The following is an 18,888-nucleotide window of genomic DNA, read 5'->3' as shown; positions in this document are numbered from 1 at the left end:
ATACCGTCGATAACGTAAGCAACCGGAAATACACGTTCGCACTACAACGTTTTCCACAAATCCACTAATATCTCGACAATCCTTTGTTGTTTTTACGTCAAATTTTCAGGGTAGGTTTACACACCCTCACACAAAATATTTTTGGCCTCCCTTAACGGGAACACCCTTAATTGCTGCGGGTAAAAACGCTCACCCTTTTCAGATCAAAATCCACTTAAATCTTGTTCATCCCTTAACGGAATCGCACCAAACTTTCACACCCTCTCGACAACCACTATGTGCGTCCGCCCACCAAAAATCTTCACTATTGCGCTACAATGACCGCTGTAAATTCGAATTATATCGGAGCTTACATAAAACACGACGTTAATCCATCATCGCTCACATCATGCGCGTCGACTGCAGGATGTGAGCGACGGGCTTGTACGAGGCGAATAAACAAACAAAAAAAACCAACAAAAACCGAGTTAGCGGGGCAGGGTTACATGAACCATCCCGAGTAACAAGATGTCGACGACAACGGCGTCCGGCCGGGTGACCTGGAGGACGGAACATTCGAAGTCTTGCCACCAATGAATCCGACCAATCACTCGCGTTAGGTGTAGCGGCCACTTCTTCTGCTATGGCCTGTAAATCCCACAGGGGACTCGATCCAGCCGGATTGAACGGGCCGGTCTCCGTACGCTCGTCCATCCCAGGTGACGTCGGGCGATTAGCAGGAGTAGTAACCCCAGCTGCGGTGATGGCGAACGGCGGTGACTGGGTAAGGTCGATGACTACTTTCTCAACCGGTGAAGTATCTGGTGCCCCATGCCCCAGCATCACAACGGGTGACTCTACCGTAGAGGGTAGTACTGGCGGAGGGCGGAAGAGTATTGGGATGAGCATGGGTAGTTCCCGGTGGGCACGGCGCGGAGGTTCCGGGAAGAGCTCGTCAGCATGGGCCGCTGCCCACTCCAATCGAGTCAGGTTGTCGCCTAGGTTAGGCCTACTAAAATACCCCGTTCTGACCGGTTTCAGGACCATGTTGGAAATGACGTTGATCCGTCCCCGCGGTCTGGATTCGGTAACGAGGCCCGCCGTCTGGTTTCAGTCGACTGCGGGACTTCGAAGCGGCGCCCCAAGTGCCCGCGCCTCCTGCCGGATTTGAATCATGCGCAACTGCTTCTCTGTGCGGCGTAATGGGTGCGTACGCACAATGCCGTTGAGTCAGGAGGCGCCGCAAATGGAGGCTCTCCCGGCAAGCGTTGCCGAGACTTTGGTATCCGCTTTTGCTTTTGGTGCTTGTTGCGATATTTAATAACGCTGACAAGAAGAACAATTTCGGACGTAATTTGCAATATCCCGCATCATACCCGGCCAATAATACCGCTGGGCTATACGGACGGTAGTTTTTGCAATTCCAAACTCATCGCGGTTTTGCCGAAGAATGGCCGCCCTAGCGGTTTTAGGGACGCAGAGTTTCCACGAGCTCCCAGACTCCGCGGACGTGACTTCGTTTAAATCTTTAACACAGTGTAAAGGTAGTAAATGATACTCCGGCAAGTTCCCTGTATTGAATATATATTTGCTGAATAAATCGACTATATTTATCGTACTCTATTATGCCTACTCATACAATATAATATAGGTTGCTGTGTATACATAAAATACTTATAATAGCGAACCGATTGATGCAATACGATTAATAATAATACTTAGCTATGCATGTCAATGAACTGTTACAACTTCAACTAACTGTGTTACAACAGTAGTCAGGGAAATTTTTGGGATGCGCTTCGACCGCCGCCATCTTGGCGCTATAGCAGGAACACGGTTCAAAAGAGCGTCAGGTTCTTTATTCAGTACCTCCTTTCGGTACATGATTTCGAAATCAAATTGTTGGAGATAGATACTCCAACGGGCTAATCGACCAGATGGGCTTTTTAGAGAGTGCAACCAACGTAAGGACTGGTGATCCGTTAGCACGGTAAAATGGTAGCCTTCGCGGTACGGTCTCATTTTTTCGACTCCCCATACTATTGCCAAGCATTCTTTCTCGGTCACCGAAAACTTCCGTTCAGTAGCTGTCAACGTTCTCCTAGCATAAGCAATAATGTGATCGCCATTGGAATCATGCTGTATTAATGCAGCACCTAGCCCATGATCCGACGCGTCTGTTTGTAGTACAAACGGCCGGGAAAAACCTGGATAGGCCAAAATGGGGGCTTCGGTTAAGCACTTTTTCAGCTGCTCAAATGCATGCTGCTCGTCCGCTGACCAAGACCACTTCACTCCCTTCTTTAAAAGTCGGTTTAGAGGAGAAGCAATTTTGGAAGTCCTTGACAAAACGGCGGTACCAGGATGCAATACCGAGAAAACGGCGAACGCCTCTCACGTTGGTTGGAGCCGGCAGTTCCTGAATAGCCGACACTTTTTCTGGATCGGTACGGATACCACTGGACGTAACCAGGTGGCCCAGGTAACGGAGGGATTTCCGACCAAATTGACATTTATCCGGATTCAGGCGCAAGTTCGCAGCTCGGAGACGACGGAAAACCTCGGACAGATTGTCGAGATGTTGTTCAAAGGTTTCACCCAGAACAAGAATATCGTCGAGATACGCAAAACAATACAGATCCAGATCGGGATCAATCATTCGATCCATTAGTCGCTGAAAAGTAGCCGGCGCAGAATGCAATACGAACGGCATAACTCTGAACTGAAACAAACCCATGCCAGGAACCGTGAATGCGGTAATAGGTTTGCTAGCTTCATCGAGAGCTACCTGCCAGTAACCCTGCTTCAAGTCAATACTGGATATGTAACGGGCATGGCGGAGTTTGTCCAGGATTGCATTAATAAACGGTAACGGGTATGCAGCGAGTGACGTCATTGACTTTCTGAAAGTGAATGCAGGAACGGTGCTTGCCATCCTTTTTACGAACACTCACCACCGGAGAACTCCACGGACTGGTTGAAGGCACGATTATACCATCCCGCAACATCTGTCTCACTTCGCTATTGATAATCTCCTGCATATGAGGATTGCGGGGATGGTAGCGTTGCTTAATCGGCTCGGTTTTCTCCAAATGAATGGTATGTGTGGTTAGTGGAGTTACGCCTCTAATTCGGTCAAACTTTCGAAGTTCGGTGTTTAAAAGCTGTTGCAGTCTGGCGTTTTCGGTTTCGGTTAACGTTAAAGGCTCAGGCGGTTCAATGGTGCTAATTGGGCTACCCTTCTTTGGTGTACTGACTGTTTTTGGGCTTGCTAATCTTACAGCCCTGGTTTGTAAATTTACGTGAAATGGGTGCTTCCAATATGTCCATACCAAGCACCATAAACACCGTTAATCCCGGTAAATAATGCAACACCTCTGTTACAGACGGGAGACCCTCAAAAGTCAGTTTGACCCTGAAAGCTTTGGTGATATCTACCTTACTGCCATTTGCAACTTTAGCGTTCTCAACAGTTGGACGGAGAGGTGTGCAATCGTGCCTAAGACACAACTGTCGTACCACGGCCCCTACGTATGAACGGGCAACACCAGTGTCTACTAATGCCATAAATTCTGCGTCAAACATTTTGACAGAAATGTGGGGTCGATTGTGAGTGGTCAGGAAAGCATTCAGGGCGGTGACTGCTGGTATATCAGCAACAGATGGTACTGGGACGGTCGGTACGGTAACGTTTGGTTGAAGATCGTGACTGTTATTTTGTCTAAACGTTTCAGCTGAAGTTTCGGTCGGTAAAGGGCTACTAGTAATAACGGTTGGTGTAGTGTCTAGTTTTTCGGCGGTGTTCTTGGATACGGTACTACAAGACACAGAAACGGTCGGTACGGTAATGTTAATTTTGTCGGCGGTATACTTGGGTACGGTATAACAGGTGACAGGAACAGGCGGTACGGTATAACAGGTGTCAGGAACAGGCGGTACGGTATAACAGGTGACAGGAACAGGCGGTACGGTAAAGTTAACTGGAGTAACGGTCGGTGAAATGCTAACTTTATCGGCAGTATTCCTGGGTACGGTATAACAGGATACAGGAACCGGCGGTACGGTAAAGGCAGCTGGGGTAACGGTCGGTAAAAAGAGGACAGGCGGTAATGGTCGGAACAAGGTGGGACGAGGCTGTTATGTCGGGCGATTGTGCTTTCCTCGCATTGTCAACGCCCTTCTAGTTTTCCGGTCGTGCATAATTACAGTGCCGAGACTGCACACCTTGTTTACCACACCTGGAACAGAAAAGCCTTGGCGGTCTATTACATTCCGATCAAAAATGCCCGGTTTCCCCGCAGCGCCAACACACTGGCTCTGCAGTGTTTTCCCGCATATTCTGGCGGTTATTGTTCTCCCGCATATACTGGCTGTTGAAGTTCTCTGGCACGAGGTGCTGCGGGCTGCGGACCCATTTGGTCTAGCCGTCTCTCTTCCAATGGCTGCGCTTGGTTAGAAATTGGATATCCAGGATGTTGACAGGCGCTGGTATATTCAGCATTTCTCAGAGCGGAGGATGCGGCTTGGCGACTCTGATTTACGGTGACAGTCTGTCTGAGTTCTTGCAAAAGATGTTCCGCCTCTCTGGCCCGTTGGGACAACGTGAATACATCCCAAAAATCGTTCGGTCGGACCATCTGTCGTAACTGAGGGGTCATATTTCGGTACAACCACCGCAACTCCTGCTCAGGTGTCATGCCACCATGTCGGCGGATCAGGGTCTGCAAGTCGGTAAAATAGGTGCTTACAGGTTCGTCTTGTCGCTGTAATCTCCGGCTTATCTGAGCCTCTAAATCATCGGCATAATCCAGTGGAAAATAGAAGGCTCGGAAGTCTGCTTCAAACTGCTGCCACGTAGACCAACGGTGACGGTTATTGCGGAACCAAAGTAAGGCGTGGCCACGCAACAACGTGGGTAGTTGAGGAATCAACCCGTCCGGGTGTATCTGTTGTGCGGTGCAGATCTCCAGCATCTGCCCCAAAAAGGCAACAGGGTCTTACTTTTCGTCAAAGTGCACATGCCAGTCTTGCGGCCGAAAAGTTAAGATGGCGGACCTGGGTTGCGAGCCAGTTGCTTCTGCAGCTACCGAGGGCGGCGGTAAGGCCATGGGCGGCGTCGAAGGCAAGAATGCACCCTTGACTGACGGCAAATTTAGAGCCAAGTGTGGAACGGTCGGCCTTACAGACGAAATGCCTCCAAAACTAGGCGTGAATGTTAGGGTGGTATTAAAATCGAATGGGTTACGAGCCGGAAAAACGGATGGCGGTGCGGTGACAATGGGGACGGACGTAGTAACCGTCTGAGAAACTTTGGCGGCAACCATACAAGCTTCAGTATTAGCTACAGGAAAAACAAATGGAGCTGTCTTTACAACCGGAGTTGATTCTCCACGCAGCAAGCAGTTTCCTAGCCGCTTTCTCAATGTCTCCGTGGTGCCGGTAGTATCTAAGCCAAATTTAGACAGTTCTATAATTAAGGCATCTTTGTAGTGCCGCTGGAGAAGGCGGCTGCAGTGGTGGCGGCGGTGACGGTTAACGGTAAACTATCTTTTTGGTCGGTATCCATGACAACCCAGGTTACACGGTATCTTTAAACTCAGGTAAAAAAAACAAAGCCGGATTGGTTAAAGACAATTTTTTTGGTGAATTGCAAGCGCAAAGCGTGGATCAAGCTTGGTTAGTACAGTTATCCTAAGCTATTAACCACAACAAAGTTACACGTTTATATTGAAAGGGAAAAAAAACGGTTAATTGAGACACTGTCAGCTCAAAACTCAAAACGTGTACCTGCTCGGGCGCCAAATTTGTGACGTTCTTTTGTTGGGGATTCAAATCAAATGCTCCTTTTGACACTAGTCTGCTGTTAATTGCCTCGGGCGCCACCTGGTTTCAAATAACCGCGGAGCGCAAACTAGGAAAACGCTCCGTCTACCGGGGTAGCTTTTAAGACACTCGAAGAAGGAAAGCGGTCGCTAAGGTTTTGCAAGGCCCAATGAAAGTCAGAAATTAATTTACAAGCTAACCGGGTCGTGTTTTCAAGAGAACTAAATAGAAATCATCACTTTAAACAGGTAAACAAAAATTATGTCTACTGGCCTACGGTGGTTAACGAACACAGAACTAATCGTAAAGCAAATATCGGAACCCTAACGGTCTCTTAAGTCCTAAACAGAAATAAATGCAAGCTAAAAGATGAGAGAGAGCGTGTAACTTTGTTTTAAGCGATCTATTTCAACCAAAAGCGTGTAAGTCGGGACGCGAGTGACAAAGCAGCTAAACGCACCAATAAAAGCGGTCAAATTATAGGCGTACGCGTTAACGGTCTCTACGGCAGCTGTCCTGGTGGTTAAGGACAGGAGAAATCTGGGTGCTAGCTACGGGTAACAAGGAGAATCCGTCGGGTCCTTACGAGCACACAACGGCTAGCTACGGTGTACTAAATACTGGGAAATCCGTCGGGTCTTACGAACACACAACGGCTAACTACGGTGTACTAAATACTGGGGTAACAAAAGGAACGGACAGGTATTGCGGTATAGCGCCAAAACAGATGCCGTCCGGTATAAGCGGTTGGACGGTACTTACTGCTAGTCGGCTTTCGAGTCAGATAAGCTGGACTGGTTCGGGCGCTGACCGCAGGTGGAAGAGGCCGTTTGCCACGTGCAGGCCAGTTTTATCACCTCCAATGCCCCACTCACCTACGTACCATGTATGGGGGATCGGAACCGCGCGCACTGCCAGACCTTGGGTGCCGGCAGGACACCTTGCACGTTAACTGCGGTACTATGGCCGTTGTACATTTGGCGGCGAAAAACTTATTAGCCACGTAATTATCAATTAGCGGTTTTCCGCGACACATCGCTATGACCCGAACGAAAAGTAACCGACGCGACGTCCCGAACCTAAACTGACAAGAACGGAGAAAATCCGACTGTGGGGACTTTAGCAATTACATTGATGACTCCGGTTGATCGATCTAATTAAGAAAACGGTAAAAACTTAGTAACTTCGTTACAAAGTATAAAAATTATCCGGCTAAATCTGAGCTTTTATGGTATGGCCCCCGACAATTTTTCTCTCTCGTAGGTGAGACTAGAGTAACCTGAAAGTAAAAAAAAAAAAACTAACAAATTGCTAAATCGTTGGTACTTACAATCATCTGAAAAAAAATTTACATTAAGTCCCCAGCCACTAGGACTTTCCTCCTCTTCAAGGACACCAGTTTTAAAATATTATCAAAACCATCTAAGAAGTCAGAGAAATCGGTCGAAGGAGAACGATAAAGCGCAAGAATAATCAAATTACAAAATGTTCACAAAAACATAAAACATCAAAAGATAAAGTACAACCAGACAAAAATGCCTCTACTTCCAGTCTTTTAAATCGTTTTTAAATGAAAAATGCGAAACATTTTATCGCCTGTGAGTATAGCTTTTCCAGTCTCTGTCTCATCGCTCTCCTCTCCAGTCACTCCTTGAGTCTCATCTCCCTGTTTGATGTCCCCATATTTTTTGAAGTTGCTCCTGTATTATTGCTAGCTTGCAATAAAAGACAAAGCACATTTCTAACTAAACAGGCTTTATTATGAACAACTAAACATCCTCCATCTAACTTCCCAGTCCAGCCACCCCCGCGTATCCGACATCCCGCTGACATGACAACTGTCACTAGTGACATAAGTCACTAGTAGGAATGTGTGCTGAACTAACAACATATAATACATCCTTCCACTTTAAAATAAAACTAACACTAACTACAACAGAAAACCAACTTATAGATTTAAACGTGAAGGAGCCTTAATATGGCGACCACTTCTAGTTACTACTTTAGAATACGTGGTATTCACTGGACTAGATGTTGACTGAAAATGGTTAATATTATCACTAAGATTACAATGGCTTAATGATGTACTTGCTGGCACAACCTCTTCATCCAATGAAGTGTTTCTAGGATGGCTCCTAACAGCAATACTGGGGGACAGATCATCACCATTCAAAAGATCATAGCCAGGCTTACATTCATTTCTAGACTCTCTTAGATCAAACCTGTTTCGTCTTACAGTATTACCTGAGCCATCCTTTACAATGTAAGAACGAGGGGATGAATGATCATCTAGCACCTGAGCAGGTTCCCACCACTTATTGACATGATTATATACGTTAATGTTCTGGCCCTGTTTTAACACAGTTGCCTTCCTGGCTGTCTTATTATAATATGTTTTATTGATATCTGACCTATGCTGTAAGCTATTGCCTACCTCACTACATAAAGATGGCTTCAGTAAGTCAGCTGAAATAGGCACTTTAGTTTTGCAAATTCGGCTCATTAAAAGCTGCCCAGGAGAATAATTAATAAACTTCAAAGGGGTATTTCTATATTGAAGCAAAGCATCAAAAATATCCTTACCTTCCTCTACACTTTTTTTAAGAAGCAACTTTGCTATGCCAACTGCCTTTTCCGCTAACCCATTAGATTTTGGGTAGTTGGGAGAACGAGTAACAATTTCAAAATTCCAGTCTTTAGCACATTCTTGCATGGTTATACTATTAAAGGGAATATTATCACATATCACTAAATCAGGGCATCCAAATTTTGCAAAGATAGATTTGAGTTTTAAAATGACCTGACTACTGGACTTATCTTTTAACAGAACCACCTCTAACCAGTTTGAATATGCGTCCATTAACACTAAGTATGGGTGTCCAGCATACGAGAAAATATCAATTCCAACTCTTTCCCAGGGCCTTTCAGGCACAGGAAATGGATGTAAAAACTCTTTCACATTTTTCCTAGCATACTTTTCACAAATATGGCATTTTTTTATAAAATCTTCAATTTGTTGGCTCATAGAAGGCCAATAAAAGATTCCCCGAGTTCTAGACTTAACTTTTTCAATTCCTAAGTGTCCTTCATGTAATTTTTGTAGCATAGCTGGGCGCAAGGAATCAGGAACAACAATTTTGTTCTTAAAAAATAGAACATCATTGCAAACCTGCATGCATCTTTAAGTTTATAGTAATTTCTAAGGTGACAAGGAATTTGATTCTTATCTGGCCAGCCAGACTGAATAAAACCTTTCACCTCTTTTAACACAACATCATTCTCAGTGGCCTTCTTGAATTCATTTTTTTTAACTTCAGACATAGGCAAATTATTTATTAACATATGTACAACAAATTCCAATTCTGAGTCAGTCTTACCATAATTAGGTTTTATTAAAAACGCTCTAGAAAAAATGTCTGCAATATACAAGTACTTTCCAGGTTTGTATGTCACGTTTAAGTCATATTTCAATAAACGCAATAACATGCGCTGTAGCCGTGAAGTCACAGCATGTAAATCTTTTTTGAAAATAGAAACAAGAGGCTTGTGATCAGTGCAAATTTTAATGTTGTCAACCCCATATATAAAATAATGAAACCTATCACATGCAAATTGGATAGCTAAGGTCTCCTTCTCAATTTGAGCATATTTAACCTCACTTTTATTCAAACTTCTAGACGCGAAAATTATAGGGTGCCCATTTTGAAGAAGACAGGCACCAAGTCCATCACAAGATGCATCAGTCTCTATTTCGATCGGAAGAGAAGGATTGAAAAAAGACAACACTGGAGAGTGTGTTAACAGATGCTTTAACTGATTCAGTGATTCAGTGTGCTTCCCAGTCCATGACCATACAACATCAAGACGTGTCAAATTTCTTAAAGGCGCGGTAACTTTTGACAAATTAGGGATAAATTTGCCCAAAAATTTTGCCATTCCTAATAATCTCAAAACATCACTTTTTTGTTTGGGCAAAGGCATATCAATAATTGCTTCAATATGCGACTCCTGTGGCTTTATGCCATTTTTTGAAAAAATCTGCCCCATATATCTAACTTCATTCAATTTAAACTGCATTTTTGATTCATTAAACTTAACATTATATTTTGTAGCACAGTCTACAACCAATGCCAAATTTGCATCATGCTCCTGCTCTGTAGCCCCAGTGACAATAATGTCATCAAAATAAATTCCGACACCCTCAATATCACCAAATAACTCATAATTTTTCCTCTGGAAAACCTCAGGCGCCGACCTTATTCCAAAAGGCATTCTTAAAAACTGATAGCGACCAAAAGGAGTTCCAAAAGTGCAGTAATCAACACTATCCTCTGAAATTCTGACCTGAAAATAGCCATCCTTCATATCCAGGACTGTAAAATATGACTTATTGCTCAGCCTACTAGCAATTTCATCAGCTGTTGGAATAAGAAAGTGTTCTCCTTGTATGGCATCATTTAAATATTTGGGATCTAAGCATAATCTCAAATCAGAATTTTTCTTTTCAACTATAACAAGTGGGTTAAGCCACTCGGTTGGTTTTTTAACCTTTCTAATGATACCCAACTTTTCTAAACTCTCTAAGTTATCTTTAACTCTAGAATGCAGGGCATGGGGAATTCTTCGAATAGGCTGTACATGAGGTACTGCATCTGCTTTTAAAATTATTCTATGACTTGTTGGAAACTGTCCAAGTCCCTGAAAAACATGGGCATACAAACTCAAAATTTGATCTTTAGACTTAAAAATTTTAGACATTAACGAATCAACACGCCTAATTAGATCTAAAGCAAGACAACCTGGCAAGCCCAATATAGGTGGTTGCACTGAATTATTAATCACTACAAATCCAACTTTTGCATTTCGACCCTGTGTGGAACAATCCATTGCAATTTTCCCTAAAGGCTTAATCTTAAAATTAGAATCTCCATAGGCTACTAGGGTTACATTAGTGTTTTGCAAATGATCTACACAACCTAACTTAACAAAGTGACTATGAGGCAAAACATTTACCTCGGCTCCAGAATCCAGCTTAAAACTAATCTCTTTACCCCTAATATTCAGTTTTTGCATCCACGAAGTTCCATTTGTTTTAGAGATCTCTTTACCCTTGCCACTATTCACAGAACCTACTGCCTTTAGTTCACTCACAAAAAAATCATCACTTTCCTCAGAACCATCAGACTCTGCTTTCACTTCATGTACCTTTCTTGGCTTTCCACTTCTGGAGTCACTCTTCTGTTTTACTTGCACTGAATTCTGTGCCTTTCTATTACAGACAGATGCAAAGTGATTTTTCTTTTTACAAAATGCACACTCCTTGCCATATGCCGGACATTTTCCTCTTGCATGTCTGAAACCGCAGAAATGACAGACATTGTATGTCAAAAACTTGCCTGCAGTGACATTTTGGGATTTCTCTCTCTTGAGTTCATTGACATTCATTTCATTTTGAAGAGCTTTTGACTGGGTCTTGCTAGACTCCACAGCCCTACAGAAATTTAAGGCCTTTTGGAGAGATAACTCAGGCTCTCTCAAAAGCCTTTCTTGTGTAGTTTTATCCAGCACTCCTATCACTATTCTGTCTCGAACCATATCATCCTGATCTGGGTAACTTGTTGACTTGACTGCTTTTTTAAACTCAGTTACAAATGAGTCAAACACTTGACCCTCCTTTTGAACAATACTATTGAATTTAAATCGTTCAAAAATTATATTCCTTTTTGGACAACAGTAGTCATCAAAACGCTGCAAAACCACATTAATCTTTTTCCTATCCACCTCAGATAATTCAAATGTGTTAAACAAATCCAGGCCGTCATCCCCTATGAGGTTAAGTAACACAGCTACTTGCTTTTCCTCGCCTTTTTCACTCAAATCCGTAGCAGCCAAAAACAACTCAAATTTCTGACATGACAACTGTCATTAGTGACATAAGTCACTAGTAGGAATGTGTGCTGAACTAACAACATATAATACAGCTCCTGTGTCCAGTTTTTGTGTCCTCAAATTATTTATGTTTAACTCGGGCGTGTTTATTTCGTCGGAAATATATTTAGTCAGCTGTTCAGCCGTAGTATCAGGGCTTAAGTTTGAAACATGGATGAAGGCACTATTTGGCACAGGCGCTGCCGCCATCAGTGTGGAATTTGGATCCTTGTTGGATTTTTTCGATGTTGCAGTACCAATTTTTACTTGACCACTCTCCGCCGAAAATGCAGTTCATTTTGCAGGTTTAAGCTGATTTTCAGGTTGTTTTGCAGGCCGCAGTACGGCACTGTTCGACTTTTTTTATTTTTTTTATTTTTTTACGCTAAGTTTAATGGCGTTACCAACTAGGGTATTTGCCAGCTCAATATGTAAGAGGCTCAGAAAGTCGGGCCTGTGCCCCTGAACCTCTAGGATTTTCACATAAGTTACTTTACATGCACAAAATGTCTAAAAGATCGCTTAATGGCACGATCCGAGCAAAAGATATAGTCATTTCTCGTGGAAACTATAACCGTCACTGTCACCTCCACGTGGTCTTCTTCTAGGTTTTCACCCTTTCCGCTTCTTGGAAGTGCACCGCACAAGACAATTCCCCGTAGACTTTTAGGAATCGACGTTTCCACTTAGAGGTCTCATCTCCACTCGACCAGCTGCGGAATTCGATCGTCAACTTCAAATTTCCCTGAACACCGTTTCAAGAAACGTGGATTCTTAGTGGCAAACAATGGCACTCACGAAACTGACGTGCGGTCCGTTCCAAGTTGAAAACCGAACTGACTGTTCGATTTATATGTATCTACATTATTTGGAACGGAAGTTTGCATGTTTTTGGCAAATGTACCTGTTTACCGGCAGAGCAGAACTTGCACATTTTCATTATTTAGTCTATCATTTTCACGTAATAGTTCGGATACTACATTATTTTCTTTTAAGTGCCGATTTGTGCCACCAATCTCTGTGTGGTCGGACGCGTTTAAAGAGTGTTGAGTTAAATCCTCATCATGTTCATCATCGCTGTCCATACTGACGTTGTCCATCTCAGCCGGTTTGCACCACTTAATAGTACTCTGGTCAACTCTTATAATTTCCGGGTAATACTTGACACATCCCGGGTGCATTACACCACCACACACCATACAAGTTGACCAGTTCAAAGGCAACCTTGACGACTATGTGACGTAATATCAAAAAATCAGCTTTTAGAGGGCACTTGAATTTTTTGTCGCTTGCCTCTCGGACTATTTTTCCTACCAAAAAATGCCCTAAATGAAATTTGAATCTCTTATTCTACTTTCTTCTGGCGCAAACCAGAAGTTTGTAAATTGTATAAGAACGGAGCAAAGTGACGCGACGTAAACCAAACTGTTCGCAGTGTTTATATTCAAACTGTTCGCTATATGCTCACAAAATTTCAGATCGGTATCTGGTCGAAGTTTGTAGATATTGTCACGTTAGGGGTAGCTCAAAGGGAAGAAAACTAGGTCCATAGATAACTCGCTTTATTGTTCTAAAAACAAACAGAGGGCGCGGAGGGCGAACGCTTAGCGGAGGATGAATGGAACCCTAGACTAAGGTCCGAGGGCATTTACCGTGCCGACTAAGTAGCTTTGGTCACTAGTAAAGGGAAGTAAGTTGGCACGCTCAGCTATTTCTTTTATTACCCACCAATCAGTCACCTAATGCTCCACTTTTTAGTTGCAAGAGGCGAACCCAGAGATCGGTGATAGCTGCGGTGCATCTTCTATACTTGTCAGCGACCTCATTACGCTAACCTTGCTGATCAAGCTGGTTACTGGGTGAGCACCGTAACCACTAGCACGGGTGTGATAATATTACACAAAATATCCCTAAGAAGAAGTAGAATCTTACCAGCAGTTTTTCGCTCTTTTAGCATTTTCTGGCATATTAAATCTGCAAACTGTTTAATGGTTGTTTTCTGTGAAGAAATGTCGGTGTTAAGAAGGAAAAGAAAGGTCTATTTTTAAATATCAGCTTTATTCCTATAGCAAGACAAAAGTAAACTTAGCGTTGCCCTGACTGCAACTTGTAGTAGTCATAGTAATGCCCTTGGGCGTTCAGTAACTCATTGTGACTGCCCATTTCCGCAATTTTACCATCTTTCAGCACGCATATTACGTCAGCATCCTGTATAGTGGTCAGTCGATGAGCTATAGTAATGCAGGTACGTCCTCTCCTGGCATTATCCAAAGCTTCTTGAACTACCTGCAATATGTGTTCAATTTAAATTAAACTCAAAATGATCATTAATAAATACCCAAAAAAAATTATTCCGAACGTTTTTAATCCCTTGCAAAATTTCCGTAACTCTAACCATTTCGAAGATATTCAACTTTATTGGGTATTGCATCTAAATTTGGAAAATTCCGTGTCTACGCTATTTTTGGGGTTTTAGAGACTGTAAAAAGTTCAAAATGATGGTAAGGAACTGCTTTTTCACCTCCCACTAACTGAAAGACTATGGAACATATACAGGGTGTTCAAAAAACCCATTGGTCGATGTTACAACTGGCACACCGTTAGTTTCAAATTAAAAAAAAGTTATAAAAAACAATCAGTTTTTTACAGTCGTGCCTCAAATCCAAAAAATAACCGGGATACAAATTTTAGACTAGAATTTTCAAAAAATAGTAGAATAAGTCAAATAGGTATCTCGGAAATGGTTAGAGTTACGTTTAGAAATGTTGCAAAAAACCAAAAATGTTTAGAATAACTTTCTGAACTCAGTGGGCCAGGTTTACTTAGACTTAGAATGATGGTAAACGCCAGGCAGGAAACCACTTACTTTTTCACTCTCATTGTCCAAAGCAGAGGTGGCTTCATCCAACAGTAGGATCTTAGGATCTCTCAGCAAAGCTCTAGCAATGGCAATTCGTTGTTTTTGGCCTCCGGACAGTTGTTTTCCTTTGTTTCCCAGTCTCGTTTCGTAGTTCTACAAGAATTATTACCTACCGCCTAAACTGATGTAAAACAGGCTTACCAATGGTAAGCTGACAACGAAATTGTGGATGTTGGCAGCTTTAGCAGCTTCCTCAATTTCTGCCATCTCCACTTTGCGTCCATTGATGCCGTAACTGATGTTTTCTGCTATGGTTAGATCGAATAGGTTTGGTTCCTGGCTGACGATTCCCAGCTGAGCTCTGAAAGGTAATTTAAACCTTTTAAACAAAGTCAGATGGTTTTTGAAAGACTCATTTCAATGGGTATCCATTGACATATAAAAATTTTGGAGAAATGTGTCAAATAAGCAAGTTATTTAGGATTGAATGGAAGAGTGCACCAAAATCTCTTGGAACAACTTGACGCCCCCTAGTGGCGAAACCGTCTCAACCCATGAGAAGTATTTTTGAGAATTCCATTTCAAAAGCTATCAATAGATATTTCAACCGTGCTTTTTATCTGCTAATTACTGTTTTTACTTTATAACCAATCCATTTACCTTTTTTTGTTTCACCTGATAGTTTCCAAGAAAACAAAAGTTATCCGGGCTTATAAGCCGTGGTCCAATAGAATTTCTTCCTGACGTTTCGTCCACATCCGCGGCGGACATTATCAAAGGCGATGACGTAGCGGTCGAAGTCCTCTTCCGTACCTTTCGACGATGACTGGCTCGACTGCTGGAGCGTCGGTCGTATTTATACCCGTGGGGGGTTGCACATGCACAGAACGGACTTGCATCAGCACGCACGGTGTCTTGCGCAAGACATCTCCACCAGTGTAGTCTTGACTTTTGCTTCTCTAAAATCCTTCCAATCCTATCCGTGACCTTGTGTATGTATGGTAAGCAAGGCCAAGCAACTTCCTCTTCAACATCCCCCGTTTGTTGTCTACGTAGTTCGATGTTTCTTGGGCGAGTGGCTCTGTTGAATTGTTGTCTACTGTATCCGTTCCATCCGAAAACCCTTTCCAGATGTTTAAGCTCCATTTCTAACTCTGATGGTTCGCAAATCCTTCTTGCCCGCTCCGATAGGGTTTTGATCACTCCTCTTTTTTCGCTAAGGTGATGATTAGATCCACTATTGAGATAACGATCCGTGTGTGTTTGTTTTCGATACACCATGTGAGCCAGTGTTCCATTAGGTTTTCCTGCCACCATTACATCCAGGAAAGGTAGGCGTCCTTCTTTTTCGGTCTCCATAGTAAATTGATTTCTGGGATTTATGGAGTTTAGATGTACCAAGAATCGCTGCAGTTCGTCTTCACCGTGGGTCGAAACTACAAAGGTATCGTTAACGTATCGAAACCAGCACTTTGGTTTCTTTGGAGCGGTGTCTAGGGCATTTACTTCAAATGTTTCCATAAAATAGTTTGCTATTACCGTACTGAGAGGACTGCCCATTGCTACACTGAGAAACTGGAATTTCTAGCTTTATAAGTTTTCCTAGAATCGATTGCGGTAAGTGAAACTTACATTTATACATATCTTTCCCAAATTTGTTTCAAAATTTGCTAAATTGATAATCTTTTGGGTTAATTTTTTTCTAAAAATGACAGTGGTGAAAAAAGACGTGGTGATGGTACTAGTGACTCTGTCAATCCCACCACCACCTTCTAGGTTCACAAAACCAGGGATATGGTTTAAACAAATTAAAGTAAAGCTCAATTTGCCGTTCCTCGAATAACATCGAACAAATCAAAATATTTCCTCGTAGTAGCTTACTTATCCACCGATATCGTCGCCATTATATACGATATAATTTTTTAAAGAGATTTTAATCAATAGGTTAATGGCTAATGAAGAGAAACGATTTGATGACCTTTTCTCTGGATCTGAAATGGGAGATAGCAAACTTTCTGAGTTTTATCGGGATATGTTGCAAACTGTAGGGGCTCTCAGAGGGTTAGCGCAAGCTTACTTTTAAAACTGTGGAAGCGACGTTTGTCTAAAACCATTTTAGTGGCAATAACGGTGTCGGGTAAGGAAAATGTATGATATTTTAAGCACGATGCTGATAAAATTTGGGAGACGTACCAGTTTACTTAACTCAATTTGTAAATGCAAATCTATAAATGCCACACTTGCTCAGACAGGTAGTTCATTAGATTCATCGAAAGAGCTTATTAAAGCTTTTGCAGACATTTCTATAACTTTACAAACCATGTCACGTAATGTAGAAGCTCAATTTGAAAACATGCAAACACAAATAAACACATATCAAATAACTTTGTTTAACTTAAACAATCAAACAAAGTCTCACAATTCTTTTGAGAGTCATGATCGATCTATAAACATATCAAAATCTTCCCACCTTAGCCAACGTATTTGTTTTTAACATGATAAATTCAAAAACAAGCTTTTAAATGAGCTGGTCCATGATGTTTACTTTACGAAGAATTTAACAAAAAGAAGTCAAAAAACGAGTAATCGTTTAGACATCAGATACAAAACAAAAACAAATGACAGTTACGTCTTTTCATCAGAGATAAAAACAATGATTTGATGTTTTTAGTTGCTACAGGTGTCGATATTTCTGTAGTTCCTAGAGATGTTTTTAAAGATCATAAGAGGGACACTGAAAATTTTCTCACCGCTGTCAATAGTACAATAATTTCTACCTAAGGTAAGAAGTCATTGAGGGTTAATTTGGGCCTTAGGCGGGATTTTCCTTTTGTCTTTACCATAGCAGAAATTACCAGGCCGATAGGTGTCGATTTTTTGAAACATTCTGGTTTACTTGTAGATATCAAAAACCAATGCCTGTTTGACGTAAAATAGTTTAACATCACAAGGAACAATAGCATGTTCAAAAATTCCAACTCCCAAAATATATGCTGTCGAAACAAGATATAGCAAACTTTTTTAAAAAAATTTCCAATCTTCTTTCAGAACTAAATTTTTCTCTACCACTGAAACATTCAGTTAAACACCACATAAACACATAATCATTTCGCCTTTTTGTCGCGCTAGACGCTTAGATTCAATTAAATTGAAAATAGCTAAAGCTGACTTTGAACAAATGGTTCAATTGGGAATTTGTCGTCCTTCGTCATCTTCACCTGCATCACCTTTGCATATGGTCCCAAAAAGAGATTCCGCTGACTGGCGACCTTGCGGTGATTACCGTCGGTTGAACGCAATAACAATTCCTGATAGGTATCCTCTACCTCATATTTATGATTTTAATTTACAAATTCAAGGTTCAACTATTTTTTAAAAAACTGATTTAGTAAGAGCTTGTCATCAAATTCCAATCGCAGAAGAAGGTATATTTAAAACAGCCATAACTACCCCATTTGGTCTTGAGTTTCAACGAATGCCATTTGGTTTACGTAATGCTGCGCAAAATTTTCTTTCCCAAATTTTTCAAAGAATTCTGAATGAAGTTACACAAGGGTTAGATTTCATTTTCTTCTATCTAGATGATATTTTAGTTTGTAGCAAAGATGAACAAGAACACCTAGATCATTTAAATGTATTATTTGAACGTCTTGATTCTTTTGGCATTAACTGGCCCCCAAAAGACTCCTACGTTTTTAAGATACAAAGTGTCATTTGAAGGAATTTTACTTTACTTTAATTTAATGCAATCAAAAATTTTCCAGAACCTAAAACTACAAAAGAGCTGCAACGCTGCATAGGTTAATTTTTACCATCGTTTTGTTCCAAATTTCACAGAAATTCTAGAACCATTGCATGATTTGTCAACTAAATTGAAAAAAAATAAAACAAAAGACGTTAACAATTGGACTGTTGTTTGTGAAGAAAGCTTTAATAAAGCAAAGAACCTTCTTGCAGAAGCAACTTCACTTGCCCACTTCAATCCAAAAGCATTATTTTTACCTACCGATGCGTCAAATGTAGCCATCGGAGCAATCCGTTGATAATTACAAGCAACCTATAGCCTACTTTTCAAAGAGGCTTTCTCCTGATGAGAGAAAATATTCAACATTTGATCGATAGTTGTTTGCCATTTACTCGGCTATTAAGCAATTCCGTCATTTCTTAGGAGGTTGTGAATTCACTGTATTTACAGATCACAAACCTTTAACGAGTGTATTATTTTCGAAAACAGAAAAAACACCGCCACAAGCTCGTTATTTGGATTATATAGCTCAATTCACTTCAAACCTACAATA

The 18,888-nt window shown here is 41.7% G+C and overlaps 1 protein-coding gene across 1 annotated transcript in view; it reads right to left on the bottom strand.

Moving 5' to 3' along the window:
- Window positions 1-13,769: 13,769 nt before the first annotated feature.
- Window positions 13,770-18,888, bottom strand: part of LOC145739659 (ATP-dependent translocase ABCB1-like) — an 80,453-nt gene continuing 75,334 nt past the window's right edge. The window contains exons 21-23 of the mRNA XM_081994970.1: window positions 14,792-14,951; window positions 14,597-14,743; window positions 13,770-14,016 (exon numbers count right to left, since the gene is read on the bottom strand). Coding sequence (XP_081851096.1) covers window positions 13,816-14,016; window positions 14,597-14,743; window positions 14,792-14,951 — 508 coding nt within the window. The 3' untranslated portion in view covers window positions 13,770-13,815. The remainder of the gene's footprint in view (window positions 14,017-14,596; window positions 14,744-14,791; window positions 14,952-18,888) is intronic.

Source organism: Ips typographus, unplaced genomic scaffold (assembly GCF_016097725.1).
Source record: "Ips typographus isolate SLU unplaced genomic scaffold, UJ_Ityp_2.0 IpsContig34, whole genome shotgun sequence".
Taxonomy (NCBI): Eukaryota; Metazoa; Arthropoda; class Insecta; order Coleoptera; family Curculionidae; genus Ips; species Ips typographus.
The sequence above is the reverse complement of the archived record's forward strand: the minus strand, read 5'-3'. Positions and strand labels throughout refer to the sequence as shown.